General features: G+C 44.9%; 1 protein-coding gene across 4 annotated transcripts in view; it reads left to right on the top strand.

Moving 5' to 3' along the window:
* LOC109867827 (DNA-binding protein SATB2) overlaps nt 1–20,947 on the top strand; it is a 38,271-nt gene that overhangs the window by 11,877 nt on the left and 5,447 nt on the right. For 2 of the 4 annotated variants that reach the window (XM_031796522.1, XM_031796528.1), the window contains exons 2-10: nt 1,942–2,068; nt 3,285–3,408; nt 4,810–4,912; nt 5,895–5,945; nt 6,206–6,789; nt 8,301–8,513; nt 9,400–9,537; nt 10,754–10,906; nt 12,242–12,436. In XM_031796522.1, coding sequence (XP_031652382.1) covers nt 1,942–2,068; nt 3,285–3,408; nt 4,810–4,912; nt 5,895–5,945; nt 6,206–6,789; nt 8,301–8,513; nt 9,400–9,537; nt 10,754–10,906; nt 12,242–12,436 — 1,688 coding nt within the window. The remainder of the gene's footprint in view (nt 1–1,941; nt 2,069–3,284; nt 3,409–4,809; nt 4,913–5,894; nt 5,946–6,205; nt 6,790–8,300; nt 8,514–9,399; nt 9,538–10,753; nt 10,907–12,241; nt 12,437–20,947) is intronic. The other 2 variants (XM_031796539.1, XM_031796545.1) reach the window with 1 other exon arrangement.

Below are 20,947 nucleotides of genomic sequence, written 5' to 3' on the forward strand. Positions count from 1 at the left end.
ATTCAGTATCTGGGCAAAATATCTATCCACAGATACACAGTTAGTAGTGGAAGAAACAGCAGAGTTCCTTGCCTTCCTCTCTGGGACTGAAGGATTGGATCACTTAACCCATCTTTAGTACAGGGCACAACTGAGACTAACTATTGTTGAAAGAATAGGACGTAAATGTGTTTTGCAGTGTTATGGTTGGGCAATGTCCCATTGTCTCCACCACGTCTGTGTTTTTTAAAAAGCAATACAGTACTGCTTCTTTGGATGCACGACACGGAAGCTGTTTGACTATTAGATTGGGTTGTGTGCACCCATACACACATATATATATATGTGTGTGTGTGTGTGTGTGTGTGTGTGTGTGCGTGTGCGCGTGTGTGAGAGAGAGAGATATCTATCAGGCCCCGTCTGGCTCTGATTTAGAGGATAGTAATGCGATTAGCATTGTTTAGTTTTCACAGCTCCAGTCAGAAAGAGTCTCAGGGAAGGCCCTGTGTGTGTTCATGTTTACAGTATTATTGTTCTGTTATTTATACCTAAGAGGTCCAGATCTTACGCAGTTATTCCCCTTCTCCTTTTTCCACACTCACTGGCTCTGTTTGTAGATCATTGGCGTAGGGTTGTAGATGGACATTTATTTGTAAGGCTTTCATACAAAGCTAAAGAACACCCACAAACTACAGGGAACCGTAGTGTGTAGTGTAGTGGTAAGTGAGGAGAGGAAAACGCATTAGAAATACAGACATAATGTATCTCTTTATTCTCTGCTCCAACTCTCAATGTGACTAATGACAGCCATGAGCAACATCAGACACTTTGTCTCTGAGGCAATATAGTGGTGAATTATACAGCCGTTTTTAGTGTTTTAAGGCTGGGCTGTAACAAAAGCCTGCACCACTCAATTAGGGGCAGCAGGGGTTGGGGTATCTCTCCCAACCCTGACAAACCTGTTCTATAGAATAGTTACCTTGTATTACCCTGCCCAACCCATCCCACCTCTCCCTCATACAATGAGGGCCACTTTTACAGCGTTCAATTTAGGTTGATCAAACAACCATTGACCTGTTTTATTGCAGGTATTACTGAGTGGGTTGACGTGTTGCCCCAGCCTTCTATACACTGTCTTGTCTTGTCTGTCTGCTGTGTTGACGTCTTCTGCCCGGTGTGTGTGTGTGTGGTTAATGTTAATGGGGCTAGCTCATTGGGTGTCTCTTCCATAGTTGATAAGGTTCTAATAGATAAGGCTCTATCTGCTGTGCAGCCTCAAAGGAACTGGTCCGCTGGGAGAGAGAGACCTTCACACACACAAACATACACACACACACACACACACACACACACACACCTGGACAGATATCCATTGGCACGTAAACACAAACACAGACAGCAAACCCACATGTTCACACACTCAGACAGACGGACAGATAGGGAGTCATGTGCCAACTGGCACTTTGTTAGCAACCCCCGAAATTGCAAACACTTTGTTCTCCCTGCAAAGCCATTTTTTCTGTAGGTGCATACTGCCCACGCACACACACACACACACACGCACACACACACACACACACACACACACACACACACACACACACACACACACACACACACACACACACACACACACACACACACACACACACACACACACACACACACACACACACACACACACACACATATTCTCTGACCCTCTCTATTTCATGGAGGTTTTATTCTGGGCAGTGTTACCAGGGGTTAAGTACTGTGGTGATGATGTCATGGAACAATATAATGATGTTTGGGGTTAATTAAGTTTACCTCTCCCTATTACTGTGTGTGTTTTTGAGCAGGGGGAGCTGATATTATTTGTGTCTCACTAATCATCTCTCTCTCTCTCTCTTTCTCTCTCTCTCTCTCCCTCTCTCGCTATCTCTCTCTCTCTCTCTCGCTATCTCTCGCGCTCTCTCTCAGGCATCATCAAGGTGGGTCATTGGAACCCTCTGCCCATCCACTTCCTATCAGATGCTCCTGAAGCCACGGTGGCTGATATGTTGCTGGATGTCTATCACATGGTCACCCTCCGCATTCAGCTACAGAGGTGTGTGTGTGCGTGCATGTGTTACTTGCTGTTGAGGGGTGAGGAGGAAAATGTGGTGGGCAAATATAGCTTTAGCTACACAGACTATAAACTTACAGTGACAGAATTTATTGAAAGGCTTTGTATTTCCACTGTTTAGATTGATTTTGGAGATACTACAACATTCCAACTGTTGGAATCATGTTGGAGTATTTCAATGTTATTAAATCAGACAGAGTTCCTTTGGGTGACTGATGTCATCTTGGCATTTTCTACATTTTCACTATAGGCCTCTGTAGTTCAACAGTTTACTGTTGTGGAGTATTAGGTTTAAAATCTAAATTGGGAACAATCCAAGGAGCCAGTTAGCCCAGATCCCAACATCAGAGATTGATTTATTATCTGCATTTTTCTCCAAGAGGGCTTTCATGTCAGTAACTTGCACTTTTCCAAAGAATCAGTGAACATGGCCCTGATAGGCAGATAAACAGAGATGGATAGACTCCAGATGATTGGAATGTGGTCCTTATTGTGTTGTCGCATACTATCCAGCTTTGTTTACATCTGTCTCCATGATGATGGTATTGCCTGACATGTATAGTATTGCCATGGTGATGAGAGGAAGCCCATTGGCCGGCAGTGGGAGAAGATGGATTTTGGCCGACATTCTGCAAAAATTCTCATCAAAGAAACATTTGATCTCAATATAGTCTTCTGTTCCCCAAACCTTGCCAAAGTTTTTTTTTTAAATGGCGTTGTTTAGAAGGAGTGCAAGGGCGAATTTAGTTATTGCACACTCTCACTTCACAGAGAAGATGTTCTCTAACATGCTAGAACGTGCCAATAGGATCTCGCTAGCTCGTGCTTGGATCTGCCCACTATGATTCATTTGCTCCCATTGGAAACAACAGGCTGTGGTCTATCTTGGGTTAGTTATAAAAATCTTTGGTATTGCCCTTAGCGACTGATGTGAGTTGAGGCAAATAAATAGGTGGTTTGTGGAATAGTACAATATCTGGATAGGACAGTGTAGACCAATTCCCTAGTTATTGACTAAATAGTTCTGACTTCAAGAATTCAGTCACTATGATGCAGTGATGAACTTACACATGGCTGGTGCAACCTAACCTTGTTAAACCAGACTGAAAACAGCATTCAGTATAGATTAGCCAGGCTACGTGCAACCAGCCCCAGGACAAGAAATAGGAAGTGACTGACTTTTTTTATGGTTCTGTAGCTTTGCCAAGCTGGAGGACCTTCCGTCAGAGCAGTGGAACCACGCCACGGTGAGGAACGCCCTCAAGGAGCTTCTCAAGGAGATGAACCAAAGCACACTGGCCAAGGAGTGCCCCCTCTCACAGGTGATACTGCACCCCTATCAAACCTCCACAACACTCCAAAACTACCCTGATCTGCTCAATTCTCTCACAATCAGGGATCTAAATTGTGACCATTTTGGTCGCATATGCTCCTAAATATACAATGTGTGCACAAAACATTAGGAACACCTTCCTAATATTGAGTTGCACCCCCTTTTGCCCTCAGAACATCCTCAATTAATTTGGGGCATGGACTCTACAAGGTGTCGAAAGCGTTCCACAGGGATGCTGGCCCATGTTGACTCCAATGCTTCCCACAGTTGTGTCAAGTTGGCTGGATGTCTTTGGGTGGTGGACCATTCTTGATGTACATGGGAAATTGTTGAGGGTAAAAAAATCCGTCAGCGTGGCAGTTCTTGACACACTCAAACCGATACGCCTGGTACCTACTACCATATCTGTTGAAAAGCACTTAAATCTTTTGTCTTGCCCATTCATCCTTTGAATGGCACACATACACAATCCATGTCTCAATTGTCTCAATAAGGGATCATAGCCTTCACGTGGATTCACCTGGTCAGTCATGGAAAGAGCAGGTGTTCCTAATGTTTTGTACACTCAGTGTATTGCTGTGCATAGAAAAAACTCTGCCCTATAGTAATTGTCGTAATGATTAGGCTTCGCGGTACCATTGATTCTCAGATCCCTAGAGAAAAAGTGAGCGCAGATTTGTGACAGTGATGGTCGCACCATAACTAAGAGAACCTACTGTTCAAACGTTGCGACCCATTACCTGCACTACGTTTCTTTCCTTCTAATGCGCATTGGCGCTGCAGCTTTATGCATCTCCATTGGCGGGCCGCATTTTATATTCATAAACCATGACGCAGGCCATTAACACTTTGTTAAGTCATGTTACCTCGTTAGCTAGCTAGTTAACAACCTGGTAACTTTACCAGTATATCTGAACATTAGGGGGCACAGAAAGAATGGAAAAGACATCAATCATCATAGCAATGAATGAATGACAGATTCACACGCCATCTCTCAGAACCTCGCTGACACTCTTAAAGAGACAGTGTACAATTTTCAATGTAATTCATCTCAATAGGAGACCATGCTTATTACACAATGTAGAAACCTAAAATTCCCCAAATGACTTTATGTGTGTGTGTTATTTATGTATCTGTGCATGCTGTGTTTAAATGGAGCTCAATGCGTGGGTGTTGATCCCTGCGTCAATTGCATCCATGTGTGCTGCTATGGTGATGGGCTAGATTTCAATGGGTGGCTTCCCCTGGTGATATATGTATATCTTTTTCAATGATAGTTTGTGTATGTGTGTGTTTGTGTGTGCAAGTGAGCGAGCATTCAAATTGATTGCCAATTAAACATCTCTCTCCTTCTCTCTCTCCCCTTCTCTCTCCTTCTCTCTCTCTACAGAGTATGATTTCCTCAATAGTAAACAGCTCCTACTATGCCAATGTCTCCACTGCCAAATGCCAGGAATTTGGACGCTGGTACAAGAAGTACAAGAAAATCAAAGGTGAGAATTGTGACCTCTGAGAACTACCAACTAGCTTAGACCAATTCTCAGTGTCTTGGACCAATTCTCAGTGTCTTGGACCAATTCTCAGTGTCTTAGACCACTGCACCACTTGGGAGCCCGAACAACCACTTTACTAACTGTCTCCTGTCCTTCTCTAACCTATACCATAGCCAATGATTACTATGTACTGTACTTGAGTGACAGCCTATTAGCGGCCAATGGCCATTCCCAATCCTGTCCTGACCCCTGGCTGCCATCTGAAAGAGGGAGGAAGAGGAGATAATAAAGGAAATGTATAGTCGCCTGTTAACTGGCATCTCCTTCACACAGGGAGCACTGACTCTTCTTTATTAGAACCAGCTGATCTGTCCAGTGTAACCACAACCACAGGGGGTTCTACAGTACAACACAGGCCTGCCTCACAGACAGTCACACACAGACCACTGACCCCTCCTCAGCCTGTCTGTCTGTTTGTCTCTCCATCCGCCCATCCAGCACACAACGCCTGCATGGGACAATTTCTCCCCTACTCTCCAGCCCCCTTGTCCCCCATCCCGCACACACATACATGTGTACGCACACATACACACCCCCCCCCCCCATAGCTCTATAATTACCCTGCCGGACAGATCAAAGCAAAGCCTAAACCACAAACACAGAGTCACAGAGAGACCAGAGGAGAATAAAGTGATGTGGAGGGAGGCAGCGGTTGTCTGACAGAGTGAGTTGATGCAGTGTTGGGTTACACAGCCACTCCACTATTAGTTCTGGTCTCTGCCTGGCAGGGAAAAACACATGCTGTACGTTCACTAGCCTCCAGATGTGGACACAGTGAGTAATGGGTGATCACCCATTGACTGGCTGTCCTGTCAGTCATAGTCGAGAAGTGCGCATAGGTGTAGAGGAGAGGAATGCGTGTACAGTAGGTGTTTGTGTTGTTAAGTGTTGCATCTCTCACTCTATTTCTCTCGTTTCCTAGGAGATTATCTGGAGAAGATGTGGCCAGGAAGAGATCATTCAGAAATCAAAGGTGAGGAATCCACTGTTTGTACTGTTTCTATGATTGAAGTTAGAATGTGGCCCACTATGTTAGACCAGCATCACACTCATCTCCCCTTCCTTCCTTCCTTCCTTCCTTCCTTCCTTCCTTCCTTCCTTCCTTCCTTCCTTCCTTCCTTCCTTCCTTCCTTCCTTCCTTCCTTCCTTCCTTCCTTCCTTCCTTCCTTCCTTCCTTCCTTCCTTCCTTCCTTCCTTCCTTTCTTCCTTCCTTCCTTCCTTTTCCTTCCCCAGTGGAGAGAGACAGCCTGGCAGACTTCTGTGTCATGGGCCATCGTCCCCCTCCCCACCTGGCCAGCCTGGCCCAGCTCAGCCACCTTGGAGGGGGTGGAGGTACCCTCCTCAAGGGTGGATCTGGAGACCCCCACAACCCCTCCCAACCCCCCCAACAACAACCCCAACAACAACACCCCCCCTCGCCCCACGGCCAGCTCCACCACAGCCCCCCTCTGCGTGGCCAGATCCCTCCTCCCGGCCCTCCAGCCTCCCTTCAGCCTCTCCTTGGCCCAGGCGGGCTTCTCTCCCCCCAGCTTAGCCCTCAGCTTGTCCGACAGCAGCTAGCCATGGCTCACCTCATCAACCAGCAGCTCGCTGTTAACCGCCTGCTAGCCCACCAGCACCCACAGGCCCTCAACCAGCAGTTCCTCAACCACCCTCCCATCCCTCGGCCCTCCAAGGCAGGGGGCCCTGGGGACCCCGGGAACAACCCGTCTGCTGCGGAAGTCTCCACTGATATCTACCAGCACGTCAGGGACGAACTGAAGAGAGCTAGCGTCTCACAGGCTGTGTTCGCTCGCGTGGCCTTCAACAGAACACAGGTAACCAGACTAACAGAACACAGTTAACAGAATACAGGGAACCATAGAATGCTGGTGATATACTGTAACAGAACACATGTAACCATAGAACACAGGTGACATAGGTAACAGAACACAGGTAACCATACTAACAGAACACAGTTAACAGAATACAGGTAACCATAGAACACAGGTGACATAGGTAACAGAACACATGTAACCATAGAACACAGGTGACATGGGTAACAGAACACAGGTAACCATAGAACACAGATGACATAGGTAACAGAACACAGGTAACCATAGTACACAGGTGGCATAGGTAACAGAACACAGGTAACCATAGTACACAGGTGGCATAGGTAACAGAACACATGTAACCATAGTACACAGGTGGCATAGGTAACAGAACACATGTAACCATAGAACACAGGTGACATGGGTAACAGAACACAGGTAACCATTAAACACAGGTGACATAGGTAACAGAACACAGGTAACCATAGAACACAGATGACATAGGTAACAGAACACAGGTAACCATAGTACACAGGTGGCATAGGTAACAGAACACAGGTAACCATAGAACACAGATGACATAGGTAACAGAACACAGGTAACCATAGAACACAGGTGACATGGGTAACAGAACACAGGTAACCATAGAACACAGGTGACATAGGTAACAGAACACAGGTAACCATAGTACACAGGTGACATAGGTAACAGAACACAGGTAACCATAGAACACAGGTGACATGGGTAACAGAACACAGGTAACCATTAAACACAGGTGACATAGGTAACAGAACACAGGTAACCATAGAACACAGGTGACATGGGTAACAGAACACAGGTAACCATTAAACACAGGTGACATAGGTAACAGAACACAGGTAACCATAGAACACAGGTGACATGGGTAACAGAACACAGGTAACCATACATGGATGGCCTTCAACAGAATACAGGGCAGGAAACCCTCCAAGTATGTAGCCACACATGCAGTGCAGTGCACATGCAGTGCAGTGGAGGGCAGGGGTAAAGGACTGAAGACAGGATGAGAGGATAGAATAACGTAATGTCAATGCTGATGTCCCATTTACAAAACTATTTGGAATATTGGGATGACTTTGAGATAAGTCAGCAGTAATATTTCTATGATTTGGTTTCTCCTCTGGGGTTTCAGCCAGTTTCAATTGAATCTCTGAGTGTTATGAGTGAGGTAAGCTGATGCCACAGCTTGCTGTGTTTCCCCGCTCCAGTTCAGTCTCTTTCTCCGCCCTCCCAGCAGTACACACACCTGCTGCATTCACACACAGTCACGCCCCATTAGAGCCAATATGGAGCTCACATGAAGGGTTTAGGGCAGGTGAAGTGTGCATGTGTGTGTTGTGCGTGCATGCATGCACATGGTTGTACGAGCGAGTGCGTACAGTGCGTGTGTGTGCAACCACTCATTCTAAATGTATATGTTTGCGGCGTGTGTGCATGTGTGTGTGTGTGTGCATGTGTGTGTGTGTGTGCACCAGGGCCTGCTGTCGGAGATCCTGCGGAAGGAGGAGGACCCTCGCTCTGCCTCTCAGTCCCTGCTGGTCAACCTCAAAGCCATGCAGAACTTCCTCAACCTCCCTGAGGGGGAGAGAGACCGTATTTACCAGGAGGAGCGTGAGCGCAGCATGAACCCCCCTGTCGGCCTGCCCCCTACCCCTAGCTCCAGCCCCGGGGGCCCCCGCCTCTCACAGGTACCCCGCCCACCACCCACCGCCCTCCAAAACTACCATAGACATTCTCCACCAAGCTCCTCTACAGCAGGGCCTGTGTGTGTCTGGTTGACTGTGGTGTGTCTTGTCTGTCTTTGTGCCTTGTTGATGGTTTATATTGTCTGTATGTTTTAGTTTCTGTTTGGCGGTTGGTTTGGTTGGTGTCTGTGGTTCTGCATCTCAGTGGTCTAAGGTTCTGCATCTCAGTGGTCTAAGGTTCTGCATCTCAGTGGTCTAAGGCTCTGCATCTCAGTGCCAGCTGTGCCACTAGAGATTCTGGGTTCGAGTCCAGGCTCTGTCACAGACGGCCGCAACCGGGAGACCCATGGGGCGGCGCACAATTGGCCCAGCGTCGTCCAGGTTAGGGGATGGTAGTGACTAGTGACTGCTGTGGCAAGCCGGGCGCAGTGCACGGTGACACGGTCGCCAGGTGTACTGTGTTTCCTCCGACACATTGGTGCGGCTGGCTTCCCGGGTTAAATGGGCATTATGTCAAGAAGCAGTGCGGCTTGGTTGAGTTGTGTTTCGGAGGACGCACGGCTCTCGACCTTCGCCTCTCCCGAGTCCGTACGGGAGTTGCAGCGATGAGACAAGACTGTAACTACCAATTGGATACCACGAAATTGGGGAGAAAAAGAGGATACATTAGTTTTTTAAATAACATTATTTAGTCTTCCACACTAGGGGGATCTACCAAGTCAGGGTTAAAAAATAGACTGGGAAAGGGGATAGTACTAAAGACACCGATCTAACCATATGTAACTATATGTTGAGAAAAGGCACATCAATACATCTCATTGATTGTGTCTCTATGTTTTGTGCGTGTGATGTTAGATGACGAGATGGTAACAATGTAAATGTTTGACAGGACGTATTTAGACCGACCATCACTAACCATGTCCCATGCCACCTCATGCAGAAGGTGTGGGAGAGAGGTCTGGATGAACAGCTCACTCCTGACGCCTGGGCTTCTATCTGGAAGAATAAGACTAAAATCTCCAACTCGGTGAGCAGTTCACCCATCTACAATACTTTTATGTCTCAGTTCACCCATCTACAATACTTTTATGTCTCAGTTCACCCATCTACAATACTTTTATGTCTCAGTTCACCCATCTACAATACTTTTATGTCTCAGTTCACCCATCTACAATACTTTTATGTCTCAGTTCACCCATCTACAATACTTTTATGTCTCAGTTCACCCATCTACAATACTTTTATGTCTCAGTTCACCCATCTACAATACTTTTATGTCTCAGTTCACCCATCTACAATACTTTTATGTCTCAGTTCACCCATCTACAATACTTTTATGTCTCAGTTCACCCATCTACAATACTTTTATGTCTCAGTTCACCCATCTACAATACTTTTATGTCTCAGTTCACTCATCTACAATACTTTTATGTCTCGCAATACAGTACTACTTGAGCCTCTGTGAGCCGTGTATTCATCAGAATGTACCTCACACACAAAATTCCTTTTGATCAGACATGGCTGAAATTTTTGTGTACAGTATGTCAAATACTTGCTATGATTGATTTAGTTTGCATGGTAATGTGGAACAAATGAAATAGTCCCAAAGTCCAAGAAAATGTCTTGTTTACAATAAAGATACAGCCTGTTGTCATAGGAACATGCTATAGAGAAAGGGACAATTCATTTGGATGTGCTTCCTAACCCCACATGGCCTTTTAGGAACATCACAGATAACAATCTCTCTCTGATGCAAAGGGCAAACACTCATTCTGGGATGAATTTGTGTACTATCATTATTATGTCTGTATAAATTTATCTTGCCATCGTTTACGCTTGGGAATGCCAGATTACTAGTCTGGTCCTGCAAAGATAACCTCAAAGTCTTATAAGAAAACATACTGAGATTCAATACAGAGTCATTCAAACAGAAACTACAAAGGAGAGGAGAGAGAATGGCTTAATGACTTTTAATCTGTAAACATTATCCATGTCGGAACATGTACGTCTATGAGTCTAATGTTTGTTTAAAAGAAGAAAAAACTTCTTGACTGATCGTCAACTGATTACCTGTCATTCTTACTTGAAACCTAAACTTTGGTCGTTGGCGCAGGGACAACATGTGAACTAGAGTTGGCAGTGTTACCCATTCAGGCAAACTCTGGTACAACTTCCTGGTTTAATAACTGGTTCTTTCTCTATGGACCGCCTCTCCCTGGTCCCTCCTACCTATCCTCCCTCAGCCCAAGCCGCCATGCCTCAACCCAGACCTGCCCCTGAAGCTGGAGTCTCTGGTCAACATCACGTCAGGTATCTATGATGAGATCCAGCAGGAGATGAAGAGGGCGAAGGTGTCTCAGGCGCTGTTCGCCAAGGTGGCTGCCAACAAGAGCCAGGTGAGAGGCCTGTTTCACCCATGACCCATGACATTGTCCCTATCCTGCTACAGCTTTCCTAACCTATTGTGCCCAACTCCCAATCCTAATCTATTGTACCCAACTCCCAATCCTAACCTATTGTACCCAACTCCCAATCCTAACCTATTGTGCCCAACTCCCAATCCTAACCTATTGTACCCAACTCCCAATCCAAACCTATTGTGCCCAACTCCCAATCCTAACCTATTGTGCCCAACTCCCAATCCTAACCTATTGTACCCAACTCCCAATCCTAACCTATTGTGCCCAACTCCCAATCCTAATCTATTGTACCCAACTCCCAATCCTAATCTATTGTGCCCAACTCCCAATCCTAACCTATTGTAGCCAACTCCCAATCCTAACCTATTGTGCCCATCTCCCAATCCTAATCTATTGTACCCAACTCCCAATCCTAATCTATTGTGCCCAACTCCCAATCCTAACCTATTGTAGCCAACTCCCAATCCTAACCTATTGTGCCCAACTCCCAATCCTAATATATTGTGCCCAACTCCCAATCCTAACCTATTGTACCCAACTCCCAATCCTAACCTTAATCGTTAAGGGAATGCAAACATATGTGGCCCCTGTCAGTGCTTAGGGGCAGTTTCTCCTGTCCTCGTGATGTGGGTGGCGGATGGAGCAGGGTTGATAACCCTCTTCCTCAGGCTGTTATATCAGTGTGTCTCCACAGTAGTAGATAAACAATACCAGACAGATAAGCCAAATACCAACCTGGGGAAGAACTGATTCAGACATATGATACCCCCCCCCCCACACACACACACACATACAGACTCCTTCAACAAACTGTTTAGAGCACATGAAGACATGGTGTTGTGGGAATGGATATCTACAGTGAGGACACTGTTTGCGTGCGTGTTTGTGAGAGAATATTACCTGTGTGTGTGTGTGTTTGTGTGTGTGTGTGTGTGCGTGCGTGTGTGTGTGTGTGTATTGATCAAGCTGTGTCTCCCAGGTTCAGGGGTCCGGGGGTGGCTGGGCAGAGTTGGGCTGGGGGTCATGGCTCACTGCACCCATCTGCTGCAGCTGGCCCAGAGAGGAGAGAGGGATGCTGAGGGAGAGGGGGATGCTGAGGGAGAGGGGGATGGGGGATGAGAGGGAGGATGAAAACTGATCAGGTTATTAACACTGCATGCTGGTGGAGGCTGGATGCACACAACAGCTGGTGTCAAAGACTGGCCTAGTCTAGCATAGATAATAAAATCTTCTCCCCCCCACTCCCCATCTCTTTCTCCCCTCCCTTCCTCCCTCCCTTCTCCTGTCTCTGCTCCCATCTACCCCTCTTAGGGCTGGCTGTGTGAGTTGCTGCGGTGGAAGGAGAACCCTAGCCCAGAGAACCGTACTCTGTGGGAGAATCTGTGTACCATCCGGAGGTTCCTGACCCTGCTCCAGACAGACAGAGACCTGGTGTATGAAGAGGAGTCCAGGCACCACCACAGTGAGAGGCTGCATACTGTACTACACCTGCCCCAAGAACCACAGGTGAGAGAGACCAGCTGATGTAGCATCAGATTTCCCTAACCTGAGTCCTAACATTAGTGGTATGGTCCGCGCGCATGGACATGGGCTCCGTATGCTCAAGGGGAACATGGCTCCTTAGGTGTCTGGTGTTTTTGGTATCCATCATTATTTGATGTTGTCTGATATGTCTGTAATATCATTGCTGCTAAAATCAAATATTATACAAATATAAAAAACCGTACTGCTATGCTGGATCGAGGGATGGTCATTGCAGACTTGAATGGATAATGGCAAGAATATCACTCTCCTTTAGTTTGATATCAACCTTCTCACACATTGAATGAGTCTTCGGGACTGGCCCCCTACAACCTTTTCACACACACACACACACACACACACACACACACACACACACACACACACACACACACACACACACACACACACACACACACACACACACACAAATGTAAGCATGTAGCATCCTACACAGATGTACAGTAGTCAAGCTCTGCTGATTAAATTGACTTTCTCCAGCCAGGGTCATTATTGCACCAAATACACTGAGGATACACATGCAATTCTTCATTAAAACTGAAGTCATGCGTGCGCACCCTACGGTTGAATATTTTCCAGATATTTTATAAATGTTCCATCCCCAGAATACATCACTTTTCTCCCGGGCAACCCAATATTTCCCGCCAAAACCGGAAGTGTCATTCAAAAGCCTTTCAAAGCATAGAAATAGACCTACAGTAACAGTCAAAAGTTTGGACAAACCAACTCATTCAAGGTTTTTCTCTATTTTTTTTCTTCTCTATTTCCTACATTGTAGAATAATAGTGAAGACATCAAACATATGAAATAACACATATGGAATCATATAGCAACCAAATCAAAATATATTTGAGATTTGAGATTCTTCAAAGTAGCCACCCTTGCCTTGATGATTGCTTTGCACGCTCTTGGCATTCTCTCAACCAGCTTCATGAGGTAGTCACCTGGAATGCATTTCATTTAACAGGTGTGCCTTTCTTTCCTTCTTAATGCATTTGAGCTAATCAGTTGTGTTGTGACAACGTAGGGGTAGTATACAGAAGATAGCCCTATTTGTTAAGACCAAGTCCATATTATGGCAAGAACAGCTCAAATAAGCAAAGAGAAATGACAGTCCGTTACTTTAAGACATGTCAGTTTAGTCAGTTATGGCGGAACAGTGCAGTCGCAAAAACCATCAAGCGCTATGATGAAACTGGCTCTCATGAGGACCGCCACAGGAAAGGAAGACCCAGTGTTACCTCTGCTGCAGGGGATAAGTTCATTAGAGTTACCAGCCTCAGAAACTGCAGCCCAAATAAATGCTTCACAGAGTTCAAGTAACAGACACATCTCAACATCAACTGTTCAGAGGAGACTGCGTGAATCAGGCCTTCATGGTCAAATTGCTGCAAAGAAACCACTACTAAAGGACACCAAAAAGAAGAAGAGACTTGCTTGGGCCAAGACACATGAGAAATGGACATTAGTCCAGTGGAAATCTGTCCTTTGGTCTGATGAGTCCAAATGTGCAATTTTTGGTTCCAACCGCCGTGTCTTTGTGAGACACAGAGTAGGTGAACGGATGATCTCCGAATGTGTGGTTCCCACCGTGAAGCATGGAGGATGTGTGATGGTGGTGGGGTGTTTTGCTGGTGACACTGTCTGTGATTTATTTAGAATTCAAGGCACTCTTAACCAGCATGGCTATCACAGCATTCTGCAACAATATGCCATCCCATCCGGTTTGCGCTTAGTGGGACTATCATTCAACAGGACAATGACCCACACACCTCCAGGCTGTGTAAGGGCTATTTGACCAAGAAGGAGAGTGATGGAGTGCTGCATCAGATGACCTGGCCTCCACAATCACCCGACCTCAACCCAATTGAGATGGTTCGGGGTGAGTTGGACCGCAGAGTGAAGGAAAAGCAGCCAACAAGTGCTCAGCATATGTGGGAACTCCTTCAAGACTGTTGGAAAAGTATTCCAGGTGAAGCTGGTTGAAAGAATGCCAAGAGTGTGCAAAGCTGTCCTCAAGGCAAAGGGTGGCTACATTGAAGAATCTAGACTATATTTTGTTTTGTTATTAAACTTTTTTTGGTTACTACATGATACCATATGTGTTATTTCATAGTTTGGATGGCCACTATTATTCTACAATGTAGAAAATAGTAAAAATAAAGAAAAACTCTTGAATGAGTAGGTGTGTCCAAACTTTTGACTGGTACTGTGTGATATAGGCTACTGCACATTACGCACAATAGAAAAACATAAAAGCCCAAAGATGTACCCAGCTATATGCTCTCTTGGTTAAATAAATGAAACTAGCTCCAGTAGGCTAATCTTTTTCAGTGTGAACTGTATCACTGTACTGTATTATACTGTATCATATGGACTGGAATTACACACAGCATTCAGACCATGATAAATTTGTATTAGTAGGCTGATGCATGTATACCTTTCATAATATTTCCCCTCATGTTATTAGCCAACGTCCTTGTTGCTTTATTCCAGTAAAATGAAACAAGTCTTGTTGTCCTTATCTTCATCATTCTAATGACATCCTTGAATAAAATAGGACTAGAATTAGATGCAGTAGGCTGTCACTTTGCTTCATGAAGATTGAATGGTTATGGGTCTGAATAAATAACTGCTATAGCCTGCCGCCATCATGCGTTCGCCCTTCTTTCAAACTACCTGTGTTCTATTGGCTGCTGTATTTAACATTCGGCAAACGAGAGCTTACGACCCTCTTCTAATAGTCTATTGGTTTAAGAAATCCAGCAAGCCATTCTAGTCTAACTTTTCCTGCCTGGGACTCCAAGAGCTAAGGAGTGTTTTTTAAGGAGAGAGGCCAGCAGAGCACAGGCTCGTGCGTATTATGCAAGAGACCGAGGCTATAAGTTAGAAGCTTATTATGCATAACCCATCATGAATTAGATAAATATAAGGCTAATACTGCATTGACTGTATTGCCTGAAAGAGGTATGCTAGGACATCTATACAGTGCCTTGCGAAAGTATTCGGCCCCCTTGAACTTTGCGACCTTTTGCCACATTTCAGGCTTCAAACATAAAGATATAAAACTGTATTTTTTTGTGAAGAATCAACAACAAGTGGGACACAATCATGAAGTGGAACAACATTTATTGGATATTTCAAACTTTTTTAACAAATCAAAAACTGAAAAATTGGGTGTGCAAAATTATTCAGCCCCTTTACTTTCAGTGCAGCAAACTCTCTCCAGAAGTTCAGTGAGGATCTCTGAATGATCCAATGTTGACCTAAATGACTAATGATGATAAATACAATCCACCTGTGTGTAATCAAGTCTCCGTATAAATGCACCTGCACTGTGATAGTCTCAGAGGTCCGTTAAAAGCGCAGCGAGCATCATGAAGAACAAGGAACACACCAGGCAGGTCCGAGATACTGTTGTGAAGAAGTTTAAAGCCGGATTTGGATACAAAAAGATTTCCCAAGCTTTAAACATCCCAAGGGGCACTGTGCAGCGATAATATTGAAATGGAAGGAGTATCAGACCACTGCAAATCTACCAAGACCTGGCCGTCCCTCTAAACTTTCAGCTCATACAAGGAGAAGACTGATCAGAGATGCAGCCAAGAGGCCCATGATCACTCTGGATGAACTGCAGAGATCTACAGCTGAGGTGGGAGACTCTGTCCATAGGACAACAATCAGTATTGCACAAATCTGGCCTTTATGGAAGAGTGGCAAGAAGAAAGCCATTTCCTAAAGATATCCATAAAAGTGTCGTTTAAAGTTTGCCACAAGCCACCTGGGAGACACACCAAACATGTGGAAGAAGGTGCTCTGGTCAGATGAAACCAAAATTGAACTTTTTGGCAACAATGCAAAACGTTATGTTTGGTGTAAAAGCAACACAGCTCATCACCCTGAACACACCATCCCCACTGTCAAACATGGTGGTGGCAGCATCATGGTTTGGGCCTGCTTTTCTTCAGCAGGGACAGGGAAGATGGTTAAAATTGATGGGAAGATGGATGGAGCCAAATACAGGACCATTCTGGAACAAAACCTGATGGAATGTGCAAAAGACCTGAGACTGGGACGGAGATTTGTCTTCCAACAAGACACTGATCCAAAACATAAAGCAAAATCTACAATGGAATGGTTCAAAAATAAACATATCCAGGTGTTAGAATGGCCAAGTCAAAGTCCAGACCTGAATCCAATCGAGAATCTGTGGAAAGAACTGAAAACAGCTGTTCACAAATGCTCTCCATCCAACCTCACTGAGCTCGAGCTGTTTTGCAAGGAGGAATGGGGAAAAATGTTTCAGTCTCTCGATGTGCAAAACTGATAGAGACATACCCCAAGCGACTTACAGCTGTAATCGCAGCAAAAGGTGGCGCTACAAAGTATTAACTTAAGGGGGCTGAATCATTTTGCACGCCCAATTTATCAGTTTTTGATTTGTTCAAAAAGTTTGAAATATCAAATAAATGTCGTTCCACTTCATGATTGTGTCCCACTTGTTGTTGATTCTTCACAAAAAAATACATTTTTATATCTTTTAGTTTGAAGCCTGAAATGTGGCAAAAGGTCGCAAAGTTCAAGGGGGCCGAATACTTTCGCAAGGCACTGTATATAGGGCCATATATCAGTCTAGAACAGGATTATCTACAGTATTTTGGATGCAATTTCAATGGAATTGATAGAGAGAGAGAGACTGCGAGAGAGTGCACACGCATGGACTTATTTAAAGCAACGATATTTGAGTGATAGGCCGTTTTAAAACTCTGCAGCTGCAATAAAATAAAATAATGTTTTCAATAAGAAAATAAGGTGACCCCCGAAGGCCAGATGGAGATGGGTAAATTAGACAGTCTTTATATTAGTGTAGCATAGACTATGCTGCAGCAAATGTAGGCCTACCTGTCACAAGAAAAACATTTACCATGAGATGATAGGTCTACATGCATTGCGCTCCATAATGAGATGGGCTGTCTGTCCCCACACTGTCTGTCCCCATGCAGATGAATCATGTGTTTTTGTCCGGGGCTACAAAAGCAATGTGTGCTGTTGGGGCACACGAGAAACGGAGTTGGGAAACACTGAACTAAGTAGACCAGACACAGCTGCTGTTGCGTTGGTGTCTATGGGAGACACACCAAGTTAAGTAGAACTGACCATTTTTTTTCAAAGCTAAACTGCCGGAGTGAACTATCTTCATTCATCCACTATCTTTGTTAACGGCTCATCATAGAAAGGAAGTGGTTGTTACCACTGTGCCACTATTAACATGTTCCTCAGCTAGCTCTTCAAACACACGGACCAGACCAGACCAGAGAGGAGACAAAATATACTCCACAAGTTGTTCATATTAGAGAGGACAGAGAAGGAAGGAGGGACTGAGATGGGCCACACCAGGAGGAGAGGAAGTATAATGAAGTGATAGATCGAAGAAGGAGAGTGATACATGATAAGGAAGGATGATCTTGGAGAGGGTGGGACAATTTATGGGTAGGCCAAGGAGGACGAAAGTCTGTCAGACTGTATTTGTTTCAGTGCATGTGTGTCCCTCTCCTGTTTTTGTTGTCTAAGTTGACACAGTCAGGAGAGGAAAGCCCCTCCCTAAACCCAGATCAAACTCCATGCAGCACATCTACCCGCCACATACACACACAGAAAGACACACACACACACACACACACGCCACCATGCAAGTCACCACAGCCAGACCACACATGTGTTCCAGCTGCTACTCAACTCAGTCCCTCTCACACATATACTGTACACTAGACACACAACTGTATGTGCTGTTAAATCAAATCAGATCAATTCAATGCTGGTCTCATACACATATTTAGCAGATGTTATTGCGGGTGAAGTGAAATGCTTGTGTTCCTAGCTCCAACAAAAGTGTTAGAAGTGCTTTATGCTATACTGTATGTGCTGTTGGAAGTGCTTTACGCTATACTGTATGTGCTGTTGGAGGTGCTTTATGCTATACTGTATGTGCTGTTGGAGGTGCTTTATGCTATACTGTATGTGCTGTTGGAAGTGCTTTACGCTATACTGTATGTGCTGTTGGAAGTGCTTTATGCTATACTGTATGTGCTGTTAGAAGTGCTTTATGCTATACTGTATGTGCTGTTGGAAGTGCTTTACGCTATACTGTATGTGCTGTTGGAGGTGCTTTATGCTATACTGTATGTGCTGTTGGAGGTGCTTTATGCTATACTGTATGTGCTGTTGGAAGTGCTTTATGCTATACTGTATGTGCTGTCGGAGGTGCTTTATGCTATACTGTATGTGCTGTTAGAGGTGCTTTATGCTATACTGTATGTGCTGTTGGAGGTGCTTTATGCTATACTGTATGTGCTGTTGGAAGTGCTTTATGCTATACTGTATGTGCTGTTGGAAGTGCTTTATGCTATACTGTATGTGCTGTTGGAAGTGCTTTATGCTATGCTGTATGTGTTGTTGGAGGTGCTTCATGCTATACTGTATGTGCTGTTGGAAGTGCTTTATGCTATACTGTATGTGCTGTTGGAAGTACTTTATGCTATACTGTATGTGCTGTTGGAAGTGCTTTATGCTATACTGTATGTGCTGTTGGAAGTGTTTTATGCTATGCTGTATGTGCTGTTGGAGGTGCTTTATGCTATACTGTATGTGCTGTTGGAAGTGCTTTATGCTATACTGTATGTGCTGTTGGAAGTGCTTTATGCTATACTGTATGTGCTGTTGGAAGTGCTTCATGCTATACTGTATGTGCTGTTGGAGGTGCTTTATGCTATACTGTATGTGCTGTTGGAGGTGCTTTATGCTATACTGTATGTGCTGTTGGAGGTGCTTTATGCTATACTGTATGTGCTGTTGGAGGTGCTTTATGCTATACTGTATGTGCTGTTGGAGGTGCTTTATGCTATGCTGTATGTGCTGTTGGAAGTGCTTTATGCTATACTGTATGTGCTGTTGGAAGTGCTTTATGCTATACTGTATCTGCTGTTGGAGGTGCTTTATGCTATACTGTATGTGCTGTTGGAGGTGCTTTATGCTATACTGTATGTGCTGTTGGAAGTGCTTTACGCTATACTGTATGTGCTGTTGGAAGTGCTTTTGTATGGTTTTATGTGAACAATCGGCCAACCCGCCGACCCCACACAACCACTGACCGAAACAAAACGACTCATAATGAATTATGAATCAACGACTGCGCTTTTTGTATATCTACAGTATCATGTGACAAGTACTGTATGTGTGACTGCGTGTCCATTAGATCCACAGGTGGAATTGTGTGTGTATTGTGTATGCGTGCATCTGTGTGTGTCCTATGCTCCCCTACCTACTCAGCCCCTCTCACACCCGTGGGGACAGCATCACATTTCTCCATGACTGACCTTGCCCTGATGACGCTGGGCTGGCTATCTGGCTCTCCTCTCCAGCAGTACAGTATCTGCTGCTCTGTTTATGCCTCCATGTGTTGAGCAGTAAGTGCATCCCTCTGCTAATTTGGCAGGCCCAGCCCTTATGAATAATTTCTCTATTGTTATTGCTAAATGTAATTCTGCTGCGTGCGTGTGGGCAGTGGGTACTGTGGCCTGGACCCCTGTGCTGACTGCACCGTGGATTGAGACCACAAGAGCGCTGGACTAGAAAGCTGGCAACAAGCTCCCTTCTTTCTACAGACAGACACAGACTGTTGTCTCTGCTACCCCTCTCTTTTTGTCGTTTCATTCGTAGGCTAAACGTGCAAACACTTTTATAAACCTATTGGTTCCTCTGATGGGCTAATTGTCAGTTTGAGCAGCTGAGTTCAGCTCTTAGCTCAGTAAACCACAGCCAACTTAATGGTTTAATTACTGATAAGTGGAATGATTGCCACACACACACTTGAGCCCGCCCTCACACACACATAGAGACAGAAACACTTAGAAACACACAGATATATAGTGCTTTCACATGATCTCAGTTACGGTATAAGCACTGTAAACAACTCAGTATTCAAACCACACACCTATGCAACAAAGACAGGCTCAGTCACACACACACACACACACACACACACACACACACACACACACACACACACACACACACACACACACACACACACACACACACACACACACACACACACACACACACACACACACACACACACACACACACACACACACACAGAGTGACTCATTCACTCCCCAGGCCTGGTGACACAGGAGAGAGAAGGAAGAAAAAACACACCGATTAACAGGAAAGATGAAGTCATGCAGAAAACCAACAGAAAACTGTATTTTCCGTCATTACATATTTATCTGTGTGTTAATGGTGTCTCCGGTGGCAACATACTGTCCCAGGCAGCCCCAACACACACACACACACACACAGACTCATACAGCAAAACACACACACATACACTCCCCACCCCTGGTCTGCCTGTAGCCCCAAGAGAACCAGCCCTCATTAAGGCTTTAGCTGAATATTTCATGTAGTATAATTCTT

Source organism: Oncorhynchus kisutch, linkage group LG2 (genome assembly GCF_002021735.2).
Source record: "Oncorhynchus kisutch isolate 150728-3 linkage group LG2, Okis_V2, whole genome shotgun sequence".
Taxonomy (NCBI): Eukaryota; Metazoa; Chordata; class Actinopteri; order Salmoniformes; family Salmonidae; genus Oncorhynchus; species Oncorhynchus kisutch.